Below are 18,375 nucleotides of genomic sequence, written 5' to 3' on the forward strand. Positions count from 1 at the left end.
TAAGTTTTTATATTTAAGTCTACATGTTAAGAATATAAAAGAATTGTTTACAAGCAGAATAAAAGCAGGGATCATTTCCTTAATAAAACATTCTTCTACCTAGTATCCACGGATTTGTGTTCTAGAAGTTACTCAATTAGGACACAGTGTTTTCAGTTATATAGCCTAAAAATTACCTTAAAGTTATTTTCCTTTGGTTTCCTCCTCATTATGATATTGAAAGTTTCATACACATCTTCTGCTCCATTTTGTATAGTATTTGTCATATCTTGTTGATACTGGTTTGGATCCAAGAACACTCTAAATGTCCTTGACTCTCCTCTAAGATTGGGTCTTGGCTCAGGTCCTAGACATTTTGAAAAAGTGCGGTAAGTGAAATATATACTTTTCAAGTATCAAAGTCAGTCGGCAGTATTCCTTTTCTAGAAATGATGAGTAAACTGTCCACACTGAACCCCAGTCCTTCCCCTGAGCAGAATGTTTTCCACTCATCCATCTCAAATGCCTAGAAGCTGAAAATATTTTCTTCTTTCCCTAAATTCTTACCATTTCTTCCCCCGAAAAATGTTTGTGATGTGATGTTTATGATGCAGTGCCATGGACTGCAATTACCTGTATATGTTCTCAACCAAAGTAAGAGCATCGAAGTCAAACAGCGTTACTTCTGTCAGTTACTTATAGCGCCTGCTACAGCCTTACCTAGAGTAAGCATTCAACCGATCACTCTCTTCATCCTTCCACATTCCACTCCTAATTATCACCAGTGTAAAAGGAAATTTCATATACTAATAGCTGATAGCTCAGAGGCTTTTTCTTGCCCCTTTGCCTCTTCTCCTTACTTTTGTCTTAGCTGCCTAACTGGTCCCAATATGTGGCCTTATGTTTATTCCACCTTTCCTATTTTCTTTTATTCCAGCGATAAGATCAGTTTAGTTTCAGCCCTTTTAGCAATGGTGCAATCTTAAAATCACAGGTAGTAGAAGCTAATTCAAGTTCTGAGAGAAGTTTGGCAAACAAATTGGAAAATAAGCACTGGATATAATGCAATTATAATTTAACAGTAAGTATAACAAAAAAGTCAGGACAACATACGAAAGAATTTCAAAGAAAAGTCAATGATAACCCTAAGAACTCAAAGAACTGACTAATCTTATATGGCAGTATTTCTAAATGGGGTAATGTCTGCATGTTAGGTATGACAATTCCTTCTACAAGGCAGCTCTGTTTAAACTTTTTCTTTTTGAGAGAGAAAGAGAGAGAGTGGGGGCATGTGTGTGCACGTGAGAGGGGGATGGGGGAGAGGCAGACAGAGAGGGAGAGAGAGAATCTTAAGCAGGCTCCAAGCTTGGCACAGAGCCCAAAGCGGGGCTTGATCTCACGACCCTGAGATCATGACCTGAGCGGTAATCAAGAGTTGGACACTTAACTGAGCCACCCAGGTGCCCCAAGGCAGCTCTGTTTAGATGTTTAGCATCCCTAGCCCCCATCCATCAAATGCCAATAGCTCACCATCCCCTACTACTATCCTGAGCACATAACAAGATAAATACCATGATGGGGCGCCTGGGTGGCACAGAGGTTAAGCGTCTGCCTTCGGCTCAGGGCGTGATCCCGGCATTATGGGATCGAGCCCCACATCAGGCTCCTCTGCTATGAGCCTGCTTCTTCCTCTCCCACTCCCCTTGCTTGTGTTCCCTCTCTCGCTGGCTGTCTCTATCTCTGTCAAATAAATAAATAAAATCTTAAAAAAAAAAAAAAAAAAAAGATAAATACCATGATACATTTCAAAATGCAGGGTAGTGCTATTCCCAACTGAGAGCCACTGCTACAATGAATCAAATCAATAAAACTAAAGAAGGAAGAATTAGGCAAATATGTGTTTAGAGGTTTTAAAAAAGCAATGCTGTAAAGTATTATAAAAGGAAAGTTTTAAATAAAGGTAATTTCAAAAGCTCCTGTCCTTTCCAATATCTAACAAAAAGTTTAGAAACCATATTATTTATTTCTAAAAGTGGGTGGTAGGTACCTTACACATATTTTACATATAATCCTTTGTGTTGATTTAGTACGTAAAGTAACTAAAAAATATTACCTAAGACACAAAAAGAAAAAAAGGCACAGAAACTTATTATGTACACACACTCTTTCAAAATTACAGATCGCCATACCGTCTTCAATGACACGCCCTTTATCATCCAGCATGCCCTGGATTTCACAGCCTCTGACATAAACCAGGCCAATCTGCTCAATAAAAGGTCTCCTCCGGTCAAACTTAGTACCGTAAGGCTTCGTGGGCCGTACAGTAATTAAAAAACATACATCATGCTTACGAAGACCTGGTAAAACATAAAGACATTTTCACTTATTAGAATGTTATTGCTTTTAGTCTTTTGTTGGCAAATTCTCATCCTCTTAAGAGAGATAAGAAACATTTAAAGTACCAGAGGTGATCAGTGGTTATATTTGCATTGTAATATAATTACGGGTTTTCCTATAATCTTTAAAATTCAATGTTTGACAGGAATAATTAAAATGAAAATTTCTCTTTATATTAAAATTAGAAACTTTTATGCCATGAATACACTACTGAATAAGCCCTCCAAGTCATGTTACAGCTCCAAAATTGGGTGCTCATCATCATTCTTATTTTTAGCATTCTTAATAAGTAACCAAAAATATGGTTGGCATATAATCCATCTGTATCATATTCAGCAGGTTTCTAACATCAGTTTAAACTATCCATCACTGTCATTCCAACAACAGTCTAACTGCATTCCCTGAAAGAGGTCAACTCAAGAATAATTCATCAAGGCACAAAAGCATTGTTTACAGATACAATATTGAGAACATGGTTGAATATATATAGTTTCATTTGGCAAATAAAAATTTTTATAAGTAAATGTCAAGAAATAGGAAACATGTGCCCAAGTCCATAGCTTCTCAGTCATTAGACCAAATACTGGACTCGACTGGATCCCCAGCTCTATTAAAAGTAGAGATACAGAAGACAAGGGACAGAAATTTAGACCACATATCCATGTGATGTCAAACCACTTCATCTTCATCGCTTTCCTGATTCGTTTTGTTAGCCACTGTAGGACATAAATGCAAACAAACAGTCTGCTTGCTCATAACTTTGGTAATAAGATATACAACTAAATCAAATCAGCAATGTCAGTGTGTGGCTAACAGTACTGAGACCATTCTGGTTTGTTTTAATATGGAGTGGGGTTTAAATGTGCTAGTAATAACTGCTCTGATTCATAATAATTACTTTATTGTTTATTTCCCAACAAATTAGAAGCAGGAGAAGCAACGAGAACTAAGAGGAACTGTTCTACTGAGTTGTGCTGCCTTTCGGACTCTGATCTGCACAACTCATTACAACGTCTAAGTCTTCGAGTGAAAGGGGTGGCCCTGAGATTTAGTACCGACCAGTGTCACTTTTTGGCATCACTGAGGGATGACTGCCTGTTCCCTACTAAGGCAGATCATCTCCCTGTGGGGCATCTCAGATCTACATTTAAAAAAACCCTTATGTAATAGCTCAACTACCTTTCTCCTTTAAACCATTATGTATCCACTCCATCCTGGCTGTGCCTTCCGGAGCAGAATCCAGTTATTTCTGTGTCGTTAATTCAGTTTCCTTAATTTTAAATGGGGTAATGGAGAAGATATGGCCTGAACTTCATTACCTTTTTGAAGGAATAAGAAGAATGTTTTATGTATTTAGCTTAAACTCTTCAAAACTACAGGACAAATTTCTACAGGACAATATTCATTACTACTTACAGAACCTCCCTCTCATTTTTTGCCTCCGTTTTCTAATTAGTTACTCCATTTGTGATCAACACAGGGAGTGATTTTGGCTTTGGCCTCCCAGAAAACATTCCTCTCCCCACCGTGCCCTATCCTATGAATCACCTGTTCCACAATACCCTACTGTACTCTCTCCTGCCCATCAAAAATTTATCCACTACATTTCTCATTCTATCAGAGAATCGTTAAAAGAACGAAAGGGGGGAAAAAGACTGTTTAATGTCCTTCTGATAAAAGTCTCCGAAGTAATGACGAAAAGGAGTTTAGGTAACTGTGTAAAACAGTATTTATTTTAATACCTTCTTAAAAGCCAAAGGTAGTAAGTATAAAACCTTTTCCAGCAACTTAATGTCTTTCTTAAGATTTAGCAACAATAAAAATATACAGTATTCTAGACGTGTAACACACTAGATTAGATTGGAACTCTTTGAAGGATATAGGAATCACAAAAACAATCTGTCACAAACTACAACCACTACAGTGGCCATTTGTTAAACATGTGGCCAGCTTTGCTGCTGGATTCCTTCAGAATTACTAGATAAACATACCATATAGTCCCTATGGCTATAAACAGCTATATTAGGAGTAATATTTTCTGAAAACTGATCCATTAAGGGACTATCCCTTTCCCTCTGGCATGCCAAGAAGGTGGAAGAAGATAAAATCTCCCAGCTACTGTTTCTCACAACAGAAGAGCAAGCAAGAGCTCTCACAGACAGCTGGGAGAAAAATATAAAAGTGCCACTTAAAAATTAGGTCATGCGTCATTTCTGGCACAGGTGTTATCAATGCTTTCAGTCTCTACTTGGCTTAGTAACTCTGAACATATCTGCCTCTAAATAAAATTCCTTGTGACACAGAACTCCTGTCCCTAAAATCTTGCCTAGGAAAGAATAGGGGAAATAACTGCTCTAATTTCCCTGCATCTATTATTTATCCTTGAATACACTTAATATCACTAATTCTTCATCTAACTTCCTCCTTTGGTACAAATTGTTAAAATATTATTATTTCTTTCTGAGTTGTTTTACCATATCCCCTTCAAATTCCTTTTGAGTTTGTCTAATTTTGATTTTGTATCTTTATATTCCAGCAACTGTATGCATCCCTAGTCTCTTCACTTTGGTGGCTTTTTATCTCTTAAAAATGCCAATTTTCCTTACTAGCTCTGCATGTGTGCAAGTTATACGTGGGTTTCCCCCTTTCTTGAGTGAACAGTAATACTTTGATTCTCTTTGTATTGGTCCTACAAATTCATAAATATTATCTTACTAAATTTGGGATTTAAAGAGCTCTACTTTCAGCTTTGCAAACTCCAATTTTCAAAATACTGTCATTTGCATGCTATTTTGTTTTTTCCTAAAGTATTAATACATTCAATATAAGTTCTTGTATGATTCTTGATATTTTTACTACTAATAATTATAAAGACAACTTTTAAAGATAAAATTTCATAAATGTTTAGGAGAGTAATGCTTAGTAAAAGTGCTTCATCAATTTTCTAAGTCTATAAACTAAAAAAGCAAAAATGTAACTTTATTTTTTGAAATAGAAAATTACCTTCCCATTCATCTTTGATGTGATCTCTGACATTCAGATTGATGGTAACATCCGCACGAACTCGGGTTGGCCAGTTTTCACCTATGTTGGGCTTGGCAACCTCAACTACAGTGAAAGCTACAATAGGCTGGGCCATTCGTGCCCAACCACCAAACACTACACCACCATACTCAGATTGCCTGAAAACCAAAGAAGTGCATGATTACTCCAACAAAAAATGACTTTTCCCCAATTTTTGTCAAGTAAAATTAGTAAGGAGGAACACAAACTTAGTTACTAAGCCCTGACATTAATAACTCTTATTTCTAAACTTTAAAAAAAAAAATTAAGTCCCGATATATAGGGAATACATTCAATAGGATGAATAGGCAAATATGGTCCAATGAAGAAAAGGAAGTAGAGAGGAGTATCCCACATACACAGAAAAAAATTTAACTCTACATTCGTAAGAGTGGAGGCATTTTGCCAAAGAATAATCTATTATAATAATAATTATAAAATATAAAAATATAAAATATTACTATTTTTATTATAATCTAGATTATTATAATAATTCTTACCCTTTTCCTCTCTTCATCAAGATAGTCTCAACTGTTTACATTTTATGTATTTAGGTATTTCTACAAGCTGTTTTAGAACAAGGTAGAATTTTAAAAATTAAAAACAAACCAACAAATAATAGTATCTATACAAATGCTTCCTTTAGGGCGTAATATTTGAGTCATTTAAAAGATACTGCCATGGATTGGGGGTAAAAGTAATCAAGCTAGGGGCGCCTGGGTGGCTCAGTCATTAAGCGTCTGCCTTCGGCTCAGGTCATGATCCCAGGGTCCTGGGGATCAAGCCCCGCATCGGGCTCCCTGTTCAGCGGGATGCCTGCTTCTCCTTCTTCCACTCCCCCTGCTTGTGTTCCCTCTCTTACTGTCAAAGAAATAAATAAAATCTATTAAAAAAAATAATCAAGCTAGTTGTAATAATCAGAATTACTAATATTCAAATATCATTCTTTCTTCTTATGTTAATCTAACTGGTGCTTTAGATTTTACATTAAGTCTGGGAAATTTATAACATAAATACTGCAGCAGCACTCCAAAACTGGGAAGTACTGCCAAAAATGACACGCTTACACAGATAAAGAAAAACTACATCCCAGGTAAAGGCTTTGTGCTGTAAGAAAAAACTGTAGAACTTCACAACATCAAAGAGTGAAACTAATTAAAAATAAATGTTCTGCATCCAGTGACTTGCTTAGGACAGGGAATTTCTAAAAGATATTGCCTTGTGTCTAACCCTTTTTAATAACTATCACCTCCTTCATTTCCTACAATTTTACTACATATAGATTACATACCATAAAATTCATTCACTGTGAATGCACAATTCAATAATGTCTAGTAAATCTGCAGAGTTGTGCATCCATCACCACAATCAAATTTGAGAACATTTCCATCCTGTGGATAAGAGATCCCTCTCATCTGACTACAGTCAGTCCTGTTACTACCCCAGGCAACCACTGACCTATTCTTCCCAACTCTTTTTTCCTCCCTTATAAAATCTACCTGCAACATGAAGGATTAAAAAGGAAAGATTTCTGCCTCTCATAAGTACCCTCTCCCTTATGTTGCTCGGCGGTTTCAGCAGCCTGAATACATGATCATTAGTATCAAGTGCTGAGTAAAATTTATGCCCCTACTTCTCCACCTTCAGCACATAAGAAACAGGAAGAAGCCTGGCCTCTTTTTAGATCTCATCCTTTTTAAAAGCCTTCAATAATGGGCAATTAGGAATGAAAATCTAGAAAAATTTATTATCGTAAGTTAACTTCCAAAAGTGACATTTTCTTTCCCTTAGCAGAAAATAGTATAATTTGAAAAAATGTCCTTTACTAATAGACCATAAGAACAATTAAGTATTTTTGCTTTATTGGCATTTAAGTAAAATATAAGTGAATTCTATTTGATAAACTGCTAGTTAATAATCCCTAGTTTGCAAAATGGCCAAAATTAGGTCCAGAATCTGAGCATGTAAACCCAAGGTAACCGTAAACTGAAAGGAAGCTTTCTGATCAAGTACACCCCCGGGGTGCCGACAATGGGCACTAATTCCAGCAAAGCTGTGGGCAGGGATGATCAGCCAGCAAGTACACAAACCTCACAGTGCTAGCCTGCCTACTGACTCAACTGGTTATTATGTTGTGTTTTATAGTCTCACCCAGAATAACTTGTCACATAATAACCAATTAAAAAATAGAACTGTGTATGAAATAAAACGTGGAAGTGAAAAAAATAGATCATAATCATAGTGTCCACGTAGCTCTTTGTAATTAGTCAGGAGAGAAGCCTGGAAGATACCTGAATCCGTTCACATTCAAAAACTGTTATGCTTTTCATACAGAATGCAGTATAAGTGTATGTGTAAGCATGGTGTGACCAGAATGTAATAAAAATTCATTTTATAGAATTAATGTTACTAGTTTATAGTCATTATATATAACTTACCCTCATCAATTTCATACATAGAATGAAATAGTGAATGAAGGACATTTATCTTATATTAGTCATGTCTAAAAATCAAAATGGACCTTCGCAGATCTCATAATGCAGAGCTGCCTACGATAACTAGAATGCAAGTCTTTTCTTAGCTAACAGAATCCCAGACATGAGCTAGCAAGTGGGGAGCTGAGTTTAAGCATAAGACTTCCTCAAATGAAAAGACCTGCTCAACTGGCCCCCAAAGTAAATCCTGACGGTTTAGTTTCTTCAAGGTAATCTATGGATGGAGGACCAGGGGAGACTTTGCAACGTCTCTGTGATGCTCAGCAATGCTCCTCATCTCTTGCCAAGTTCTTTAGAGAGGCTAACTGAGATACTGGTGACAGCCACAAGAGCAGCTGGGGTAGAAGACCCCTTTATCATAAGCGCCCAGAGCTTAAACCATCCTGCCCTAGTACACGCCTGCTGGTCAGCCCATACCCTCCCTCTTTACCCTTTTGCTAATGTCCAACCTACTGTCCCCTCTACAGTTCTCCCCGCACCATCCTCCAAGAATGAAGATCTCTCCTCCCTTATCCCCATTCTCCCAGCCCCACCCCCAAGTACCCAGATACATATCATGTATTTTAGCTCTTTTGATATACTCTAATCCACATTAGAGAATTTCTCAAAGAGTAAATATCTTATATGTTGGAGGGCATCTTCATGCCAGGCATACTGCTTCTAAATACACTTATGAGGTTTCTGACAGAAGTTATGTCAGTCACTGTTTGCACCTCTTCATGACAAGTGGAACCAATTTACTAACCATGGCTTCATTCTGCTGACACTATCCTCGATGTCCTGCCTAATTTCGTAAGTTGATTCTAAGCGGAAGAGATTAAAATTCCTTAAGAGGTAATCATGAAGAGTCAAAAACTGCAAATTCAACTTGGGAAGAGCAAGACAACCTGAAAAAGAAAACAACATCCACATTTGAATTAGTCTTTTAATCAGACAGCTGCACCATGTATAAAGAAATGCACTACAAATTTGGTGAGAGTTTAATTTAATGATGTCTGAAATATAGCATATTTGATAAGGTCCTATTTTTATTTTCACACAGAAATTGAAAAACCAAGTTAACAAATGTTATCTATTAAGAGTTGGGAAGGATAAATCTCATTAATACATATAACAGTGCATATGGCCATAAACTAAGCCCATGACAAATTTACCATGAAAGCTAATTAGTCAGTATATTACGACGTATTACTCTATCTCCAATGAGCACTATTGTACTCTGAATCTTTGCTGTTTGGCTAGACTTCAAGGATAAGGTATTGGTATGCTATGCCTGGAGTTATTTCCCTTCTCCGACTGTATTAATGAACAATATTCTTTCTAATATCTCTACTAACTGCTATTTCCCTCGGGTAATAAGTGAATAGGCACTCAGCTGCAATACCAAAAGGGTTTAAAAAAAAAAAAAAAAACCTCAAAATAAACACATTTTACTGGAAAATCATATTATTTTCATCATCTGTATCCATTCTTACCAAAGTAATAACAAACCTAATGGCAAAAAAACATCAATGTAAAAAAAAATTTTACATCATTTATGTTAGCAAATTCTGATTTATAATCTTTCTCAGTATCTTTCAGGCCAGAAGCTGAAGGAGTATCTCTTTGGACAGCATAATTTTATTAAAAAAAAAAAAAAGAATTAAAATGTCACCATTTTACAAATGCCACTGAATTAACAAATCTAGCCATTAAGCAGCAATGGCTACTTATGTCACACACACACACACACACAACCACCAGACATTCTGAGCCTCTTATGAAAGAATACAGCACCACCAAGAATCTTGCCAGACAGAAAACGTCAGCCTGACCAAGCCTCTGCATTCAGCTGCCAATCTGCAAGAAAAGTAAAGAGCAGAGAGACATACTCAACTGTACACTGAGTAGTCAATTAGAAAAAACTAGACTGTGGGAAACCATACAAATCAAACAACTCAGGATCTTCAAAAGAAAAGGAAGGGCTGCAGAGGGCATTTGTGAAGTTAAAAGACATTTTAAAAATGGAAAAGATTGACTATCATACATGGATGCACAGTAGGTGATAAAACTATGAAGAATATATAGTGATTGCTATAGAAGTAAAAAAATGGTTACTTTCAGGTGGAGGGAGAAGCAGCAACTGGGAAGGAGCCTATGGGAAGGCTCTGGGATAGCTAATAAGGTGGTTATTTCCCTTATGGTAATTCGTTAAGCCCTATGTTTACATTGTGTGGCTTTCCATATTTGTGTTTATTTTCTTAAAAAGGTTCAAAATGAGGGTGAAAAAATTTTACAAGGATTTTCTTTACAATTCTTAACTGATTTTTTTTTAAATATCTGTACCAATTTCACACTTATTTTCTCTTCTTGGGAGCTAGAAGCAGTCTGCATAAACGTTCCGTATTAGCTTTGATCTTTGCCTATTTATTAGCATCAGACATTGAGCCCCTAAACAAAGTGCCATCCATGGTCACTAAAAAACAATGGCATGACACAGCCAAGTATCTGAAGACAGCTTTATTACAGTTAAACCACTTGACAACTAATACTGTTCTGCCATACTTTCCTTAACCTTCATTAATTACAGGAGGGAGAGAAGAACAATACTTCATATCCTAAGTAAATGTATTTTAAACCCAGAGCAGCATCACTGAGTAGCACCAAAAGCTAGATGTAGGACTATGCACATGTTTAAGGACACGTAAGCTCTGTACTGACAAGAGAGAATACTAAGAAGCATCTGCCTTTTAGGAACTGATCAGACAGAGTTAGATACATGGGTCGTAAATGCTTTTAGCATGAACAAATTAGAAAAGTGAAAAAACAAGGCACTGACCTTTGTAAGAACAACAACAACAAAAAATACGAAGACTGCCTATTCTGAAATCTAGCACGACTTCGGTGCCCTGGCTTTCCTGAAGTTACAGCTTCAGGATAGGACTCTGAAGTACCCATTTTTTCTTTTAAGTAAATTAACACTGGTGCTGTCTATAACATAGCCAAACTTCTCATAATGATGCCGTTGCTCAAAAAACTTCCTTAATTTTTTTTTTTAAATATGCCTTCAAAATATGTCAGAATGTACTTCAGCATACACTCAACTGTGGCAAATTCTCATCCTTAGCAGATGAACAAAGCATTTAGGAACAAATCTGTTGAAATAGATAAGTAAACAAACCAGGGAATAACTACTTTTAATCAACACTAAGGGTTTATTATTAACTAATGACAATTTTGGGTGGTCATTAGTTGGCTTAACAAGGAATTCAAAAGAACTTCTAAAAAAGGCTTTGAAAAAAACACTACTAAACAAAGCCTTTCACAGTGACATAATGAGAGCTAAACTTCTACTATTAGGTCTCCTTAAAATATAGTTTTCATGCTTACGGTCCTATTTTATAAAGGATGATATATGGATGTATATATATGTATATTGGGATGATATATGGATGTATATATCACATCCATATATGGATATATATATCACATCCATATATGGATATATATATCACATCCATATATGGATATATCACATCCATATATCATCCCAATATATGTTTACACGTGTGTGTCCGAGCATGTGTGTGCAGCACACGCGCGCGCGCACACACACACACACACACACAAATTAGGGCATGGTTAAATTTAATAAAAATCCAAGGAGCGCCTGCCTTCAGCTCAGGGCGTGATCCCGGCGTTCTGGGATGGAGCCCCACATCAGGCTCCTCCACTGGGAGCCTGCTTCTACCTCTCCCACTCCCCCTGCTTGTGTTCCCTCTCTCGCTGGCTGCCTCTCTGTCAAATAAATAAATAAAACCTTTAAAAAAAAAATCCTTAATACTATGCATTCAATATACTGAATAGTTTCTAGTTTTAAAACTGAACTTGAGGGTACCAGAAAATGATCCTAACGCATGTAACAGATAGGAGTATTTTTAGTTACATCTGATAAATTCTACACTAAATTTCATGGTACACCTGAATCCTGTACTTCTCTGCCATACCTTCCCCAGAATAGTACTCAGTTGGGACAATATTTTCATCCCATATGATTTTCTCAGTTGGATACAAAGGCATCTGGTTCAACTGCTGAATCTGAGAAATTCGACGTTCATGACGAGATACCTGAAAGAAGCAGGACCATGCAGAAAGTTAGAAGCACATCATTTTTTAATCAAAATAATGTATGGAGAAATTCACATAAAGTACAGAATGAGAAGTTTCATGTCTTTCAGTTATGGTAGCACTTAAAATGAGGTTTTTTTTCCTTTTTCTACTTTCTCCATAAATCAAAGACGAGAGAGGCATCAATTATGATGGGCTTTGGAAAATCAGGCAGATCAGAGTTCAATGCCAAGTACCTCTAATTTATGAGCTACGTAAAAACTGGGCACGTTCCTTCAACTTCCCTGATCTTAGCTTCTTTTTCAGTAAAACAGATAAAATACCAATCACCTCTCGGGTTTCTTATGAAAATGAAACGGCATACACAGCATCAAAGTGCCTGGCATATGCCAAGCCCTTAAAAACCACAGCACTTAATATTCACCAATATTAAGCCCTAAGTCCTAGATTATAGTTTTCATTCTTCTACTAATTAAACAATCTGGAAAATTCTGTTTATTAAAAAACCTGGGGGTGCCTGGGTGGCTCAGTCGGTTAAGTGTCTGACTCTTGGTTTCAGCTCAGGTCGTGATCTTCAAGTCAGGAGACAGAATTCAGCGCTGGGCTCCGTGTTCGAGGGGAATCTGCTTCCCCTCTCCCTCAGCCACCACCCCCCACCTTGCTCACGCTGTCTCTCTCTCTGAAATAAATAAATCTTAAAAAAAAAAAAAAACCCACACACAAAAACACCTGGCCTCAGTTTTCCTTGTAAAATGAGAGTTGGACTTCATGACCTCTATGTAGATTTCCATTGTTAATATTACAGTCATCTATCTCAAACACAGAAATAAGCTTGTTACCTAAATAACATGTTAAAATAATGATACATGTGAAAAATGTGTCACATTCTCTTCAGTGGAGACAGTATTATTTTAGGAAAGAAAATAGTGAGATATCATCTAAATAATACTCATATTTCTACTTCTTTATCATAATTCAGATTTTAGAAGAAGCCAAAGCCTAAGGAAATCCTTTGAGAGAGAGAGGAAATGAAAGATAATGCTGTAGCGCTATAAATTTTTAAAAATGTTTTCTTTTTGGCATAAATATTTAAATTTCAAGGATGAAATCTTAGGTGTAAGACTGTAAAAGGCATAGGATCAGCCTTATACTTAAACCTATTTTCCATTAGAAAGATTCCTAAAGAAATCCTCATTTCTTTGTATAGTAAGGATTTATTATTAATTCCCCAAACCTGACTTATGAGAAAAGATTTCATGTTGTCAGAAAATAGGACTAGGCATTTTTGGAAAGCATTTGTAGTCAGAAATAATGAGAAGAAGGCAAAGATGGTGACCTAAGACATACATTTCACTTAAGTAAACATATCAATAAAAAAGTATTTCCCATACTTGAATAAACTTAAAACTCTAAGAATTTCTCTCCAACTGGCACTTAAACACCTGTCATTAGGCTTAAAACACCTGCTACCAACAGCTTCTGGTTACCTCCCCAAAACTAGCATTATCATCTTCTGTACAGTAAGAGACTGTATCTCACACCCTATATTAAAAGTATTAGCTTGGAATATAAGTCACAAAACTGTGTGCCCATTATGGTGCCATTCATGTAAAAAAAATGCATATACACACCCACACAGTGTACGTTTGTAGAGTTATAAAAAAACAAACTAAAAACTACTCAACCTATAGCATAGCAGACAGAAAACAAAAAATTAAAACAAGCTATTATTTCTTTTACCCACGCAACTGCAGAAATTGGGATGACTCCTAACATCCAGTGCTGGTAAGAGCTTAAGGAGACACACTCTAATACACTGTTGGTAGGAACACACATCTTTCAGAGGATAATTTGGCTGCATCTTATCTTTTAAATAAGCACATGCTTCGATCAAATAATTTCACTTCTAGGTACCCTCCTAAATGTCCACACATGGGCACAAAGCGGCATGTGTGAGGATCACATCATTACTTGTAAAAGTGAACATTGCAAACAACTTAGATATTGATAGTGGGGATATAATTACTCATGCATCATATGAATTATTTTACTAGAGCTAAAATACATTCCTTTCTCTCAATTTTTTCTGTGAACCTAAAACTGCACTAAAAAATAAAACCTTACATAAAAAGTATTAGTTTGAGTTAAAGTCCATTATTTTCCAAAATGACTGAAAAATCCCTTAGTATTCTTAAACCACTAAGTTAGTGGCTGACACAGAAGCTGCTCATAAATGTTTGCACAGAATGAATTCATGCCATAAAGCAGTTTTAAAAGGTAAAAGACTTGGGGCGCCTGGGTGGCACAGCGGTTAAGCGTCTGCCTTCGGCTCAGGGCGTGATCCCGGCGTTGTGGGATCGAGCCCCACGTCAGGCTCCTCTGCTATGAGCCTGCTTCTTCCTCTCACACTCCCCCTGCTTGTGTTCCCTCTCTCGCTGGCTGTCTCTATCTCTGTCAAATAAATAAATAAAATCTTTAAAAAAATTTTTTTTAAAAAGGTAAAAGACTTAAGAAATCTAATGGATAAGAAATCTGATAAAAATTAAATGATGATATAATTGTAAAACAGGTAGCAATGACCTACTTAACCTTTAGTCCAGGAAAAAATTTGTATCAATCCATGTCTTTAAGATAGGGAACATTTAAAGAACATTAATATTTACCAGCAATTCTAGAAGAAATTCTTTATCAAAAGTTGTGTCTTCATTTTTAGGAAGAGTTGGTAACAAGCAGAGGTATGATGCCACCTGGTGGAGTGTATTTGAACTGCAGAATAAGGAATATTCAGATCAGAATATTTTATTAACTTATTTTACTTCATTTTTGAAACACGTAATTTTATAGACTGATTAAAAAGTTTTACCTAGCAAATGTAATCCTATGATATTACAGCAAATAAAAAAATCAGCAATGAAAGCCCCCTTAATACAGGTTCTCAAAGTGTCTTCTGCAAACCCCCTGTGGTCCTTGAGACCTTTCTAGTAAGTCTGCAAGAACAATACTTTTTTCTATTAATACTAAGACATTATTTGTTTTTCTCACTATCTTTACATACACAGTGAAAAGCAGTGGTGGGTAAAACTGCTGGCACAGGTGAAGGCAGTGGCACCAACCAGGACTATAAGGAGCCATAGCATTCCTTATGGCCACATGCAGAGGGGGAAAAGAAGCCACTTTCGTTTAAGAATGCCCTTAATGAAGCAGTAATATTAATGTATTAATTAAAAGTAAACTTCTACTTAAAATTTATTACTAATGTAATTAAATTTGGACTCTTGAGTATCTGTTTTTAAAAAATTCTGTGTGACAAGATGGGAACTACACATTTTACACACAATTTTTACTTGAAAGAACTAATGACAAACCACGGTTATTCAGACTTTTCAAATCTGAACAAAATAAACCAGTAACTTTAAGGAAAACAACTGACAGTATTGTTACCAAAGATAAAATTTGAACTTCCAAGTGAAAAACTGGAATTCTGGGAAAACGTGCATTCACCAACGTGAGCTGAACAGCTTTCCATTACTGAAATAGAGTTTCATCACCTTTGGCCAAAGGCCCTCACACACTCTATCCCAGCCCCTGGTAACCACTAATCTGTTTTTGATCTCTACAATTTTACTTTTTCCAGAGGGTCATATAAACGGAATCATACATTATATATAGCCTTTTGATACTGGTTATTTTCATCTAGCATAATGCAACTAAAATTCACCCATACTGTGTGCATTTTAGTTGGTTCCTTTTTACTGCTGAGTAGTACTCCATCATACAGATGTAGCACACTGTGTTTATTCATTGACCAGCTGAAGGCTGTTTTGACAACTATAAAGCCACTATACATATTTACCCATAGACTTTTGCATGAACATAAATTTTCATTTGGTGTATCTGTGAGAACACTAGATTGTGTAGTAAATGGGTGTTTAACTTTACAAGAAACTGTCACATTTTTCCAAAGAGGCACTACCACTTTGAATTCCCACCAGCAAAAGTATGAGAATTCCAGCTGTTCCATATCCTTATCAAAAGTCAATACAATGCATGTTTTTTACAATTGGTATCTCATTATGATTTAAATTTGCATTTCTCTAATAACTAATGATGCTAAGTATCTTTCTCTGGCCTAATTGAAATGTATCACCTTTAGAGCAGTATCTGTTCAAATCTTTAGCTATTTTTAAATTGTTTTCTTATTATTGAGTTCTGAGACTTCTGGATACCAGTCCATCATCAGATATGTGTTCAGTCAATATTTCCTCCCAGTCTGGGGTTGTATTTACATTCTGTTAACAATGTCTTTGAAATAGTAGGTTTTAAAATTTGATAAAGTCAATTTATCAATTTTTTTTTTCTTCATGGATTATGCTTTGGGGTCTATGGAAATCTTTGTACAAATCACAATCACAAAACTTTTCTCCTCCATGTCCTATTAGCTCTGGTTCTGATAAATGTCTATGATTAATTTTGAGTTAGTCTGTGTCTATGGTGTGAAGTAAGTGTCAAGTTTCATACTTCGCATATAGATGTCCAACTGTTTCACCATTATTGAAAAGATTACCCTTTCTCCAGGGAGTTGCTTTGGCATCTTAGTCAGAAATCAACTAACATATATGTGTGGTCTATTTTCAACTCTACTGTTCCAGTGATCTATGTGTCTGTCTGTCCTTTATTCAATACCACAATGTCTTGATTAATGTAGCCATATAGGCAGTCTTGAAATTAGGTAGTGGGAATCCTCCAACTTTGTTCTTTTTCAAAATGGTTTTGTTTAGTCTAGTCTCTTTGTCTTTCTATATTAATTTTTGAATAAGCTTGTCAATTTCTAGAAAATATCCTGTTGGGATTCCAAGTGGAACTGAATTATACCTATGGATCAATTTGGGCAGAATTCATACCTTAATTGAGTCCTCTCATCCATAAGCAAGGCAAATATCTCCATTTCTAAAATTAATTCACTGTTAGTAATGGCCAAAAATTTAGAAAGTAAAGATCTGTCAACAGCAGAGTGATTAAAAAATAGTATGGTATATCGTCCAATGGAATTTTATACAGTTCATTAAGAGAATGAAACAGATTTCTGTGTTATTGTAAGAGTCATTATTAAATCTTATGAAAACCAACAAACAAACCAACTTTCAAGTGGAAACCAAGTTTGTTTCATTTCAAATAGCCAATGAACTAAACATAATTTCTCCCAAGAATTAAGGACAATGGGGAGATAAAAGAGCACAGTTAAAGGTTAGACTGCCTAGGTTTGAAATCGGGACCACCGAGGTAGGAATCCTAGCTCTGCCACTTACTTGCTATTTGATCTAGGCAAATGACTTTTCAATTCTGTGTCTCAGTGACCTTATTTCAAAAATGGTACCTACTCCTCACATAAATGAATGTCTTGAGGATTATTTATGCAGTTAGTAGAGTGCCTACCATGTATATAAATGTACTATTACCATTTTCAAAATAGTATATTAGCTAAGTGTCAAAGAATATTACTAATTTCATAAATTTTAAACATAAAAATTTTTTTCATCTTCTAATATCACACATGACCATTTACTGGTTTCTGTTTTATGTTATGATTGATGGGATACCAGTTTTATGTTCTACTCTAAGAAAATTTATGATTTAGGAAAAATGTTTAAGTTATGAAAAATATAAATTTTGCCCCCCAAAATAGAAGATCAATAATTATATCTAAGTGACTTAAAGATACCAACTGCCAGAAAGAAGCACTAGTTTTAGTTGTCAACAGAGTAGTACAGTAAGTTTCACTACCTAGTAGTACAAAATGTTTAAAAGCAAAAAGAAAATTAAAATTCAGTTCTTTCATGTTGACTTACCTAAGAGGTCCAAAGAACTTGACCAAAGATTCCCGAGTATCTACTTCTGCCACATTTGAGAGGGCAAAATCATAGAGCTCAGGGAAATGTGCAAAAGCAGCTCTCTAGAAAGGAGAAAAAAAAATAAATAACTAACGCCTACAAATTAATACAATCAACTACAATTTATATACTACATAATAAAAATAATATTTTAAAAATATTAATGCACTTCTCTTTCTCTTATATGCTTCTCATATGTGACCTCTGCCTTATTTAGCCAGAAGCATTCAATACAATGGGAAAAAACTAGAATTATTCCAACAAGACTGCAAAACCAGTCAATGTTCAGTTTTTTATTTCTAATGCTGTATTTTGAACATACATGAAAATAGCCATGAAAGCTAGCTTCACTGACACAGAGGGAGAAAAATAAAACAATACACTTTATTATCAAGAACTGGCCCAACAAAACTAAAGGGAAATTCCCACTGAAGAGATAGCTTGAG

The 18,375-nt window shown here is 35.7% G+C and overlaps 1 protein-coding gene across 1 annotated transcript in view; it reads right to left on the reverse strand.

Moving 5' to 3' along the window:
• The window catches only part of AQR (aquarius intron-binding spliceosomal factor), an 83,861-nt gene that overhangs the window by 36,256 nt on the left and 29,230 nt on the right, over positions 1-18,375 (reverse strand). The window contains exons 13-19 of the mRNA XM_045815898.2: positions 17,888-17,991; positions 14,705-14,807; positions 11,921-12,041; positions 8,680-8,821; positions 5,380-5,558; positions 2,169-2,336; positions 177-346 (exon numbers count right to left, since the gene is read on the reverse strand). Of these exons, the coding sequence (XP_045671854.1) occupies positions 177-346; positions 2,169-2,336; positions 5,380-5,558; positions 8,680-8,821; positions 11,921-12,041; positions 14,705-14,807; positions 17,888-17,991 (987 nt within the window). The remainder of the gene's footprint in view (positions 1-176; positions 347-2,168; positions 2,337-5,379; positions 5,559-8,679; positions 8,822-11,920; positions 12,042-14,704; positions 14,808-17,887; positions 17,992-18,375) is intronic.

The sequence above is a fragment of the Ursus americanus genome, chromosome 36, assembly GCF_024610735.1.
Source record: "Ursus americanus isolate L20-20 chromosome 36, mUrsAme1.1.p, whole genome shotgun sequence".
Classification (NCBI taxonomy): domain Eukaryota; kingdom Metazoa; phylum Chordata; class Mammalia; order Carnivora; family Ursidae; genus Ursus; species Ursus americanus.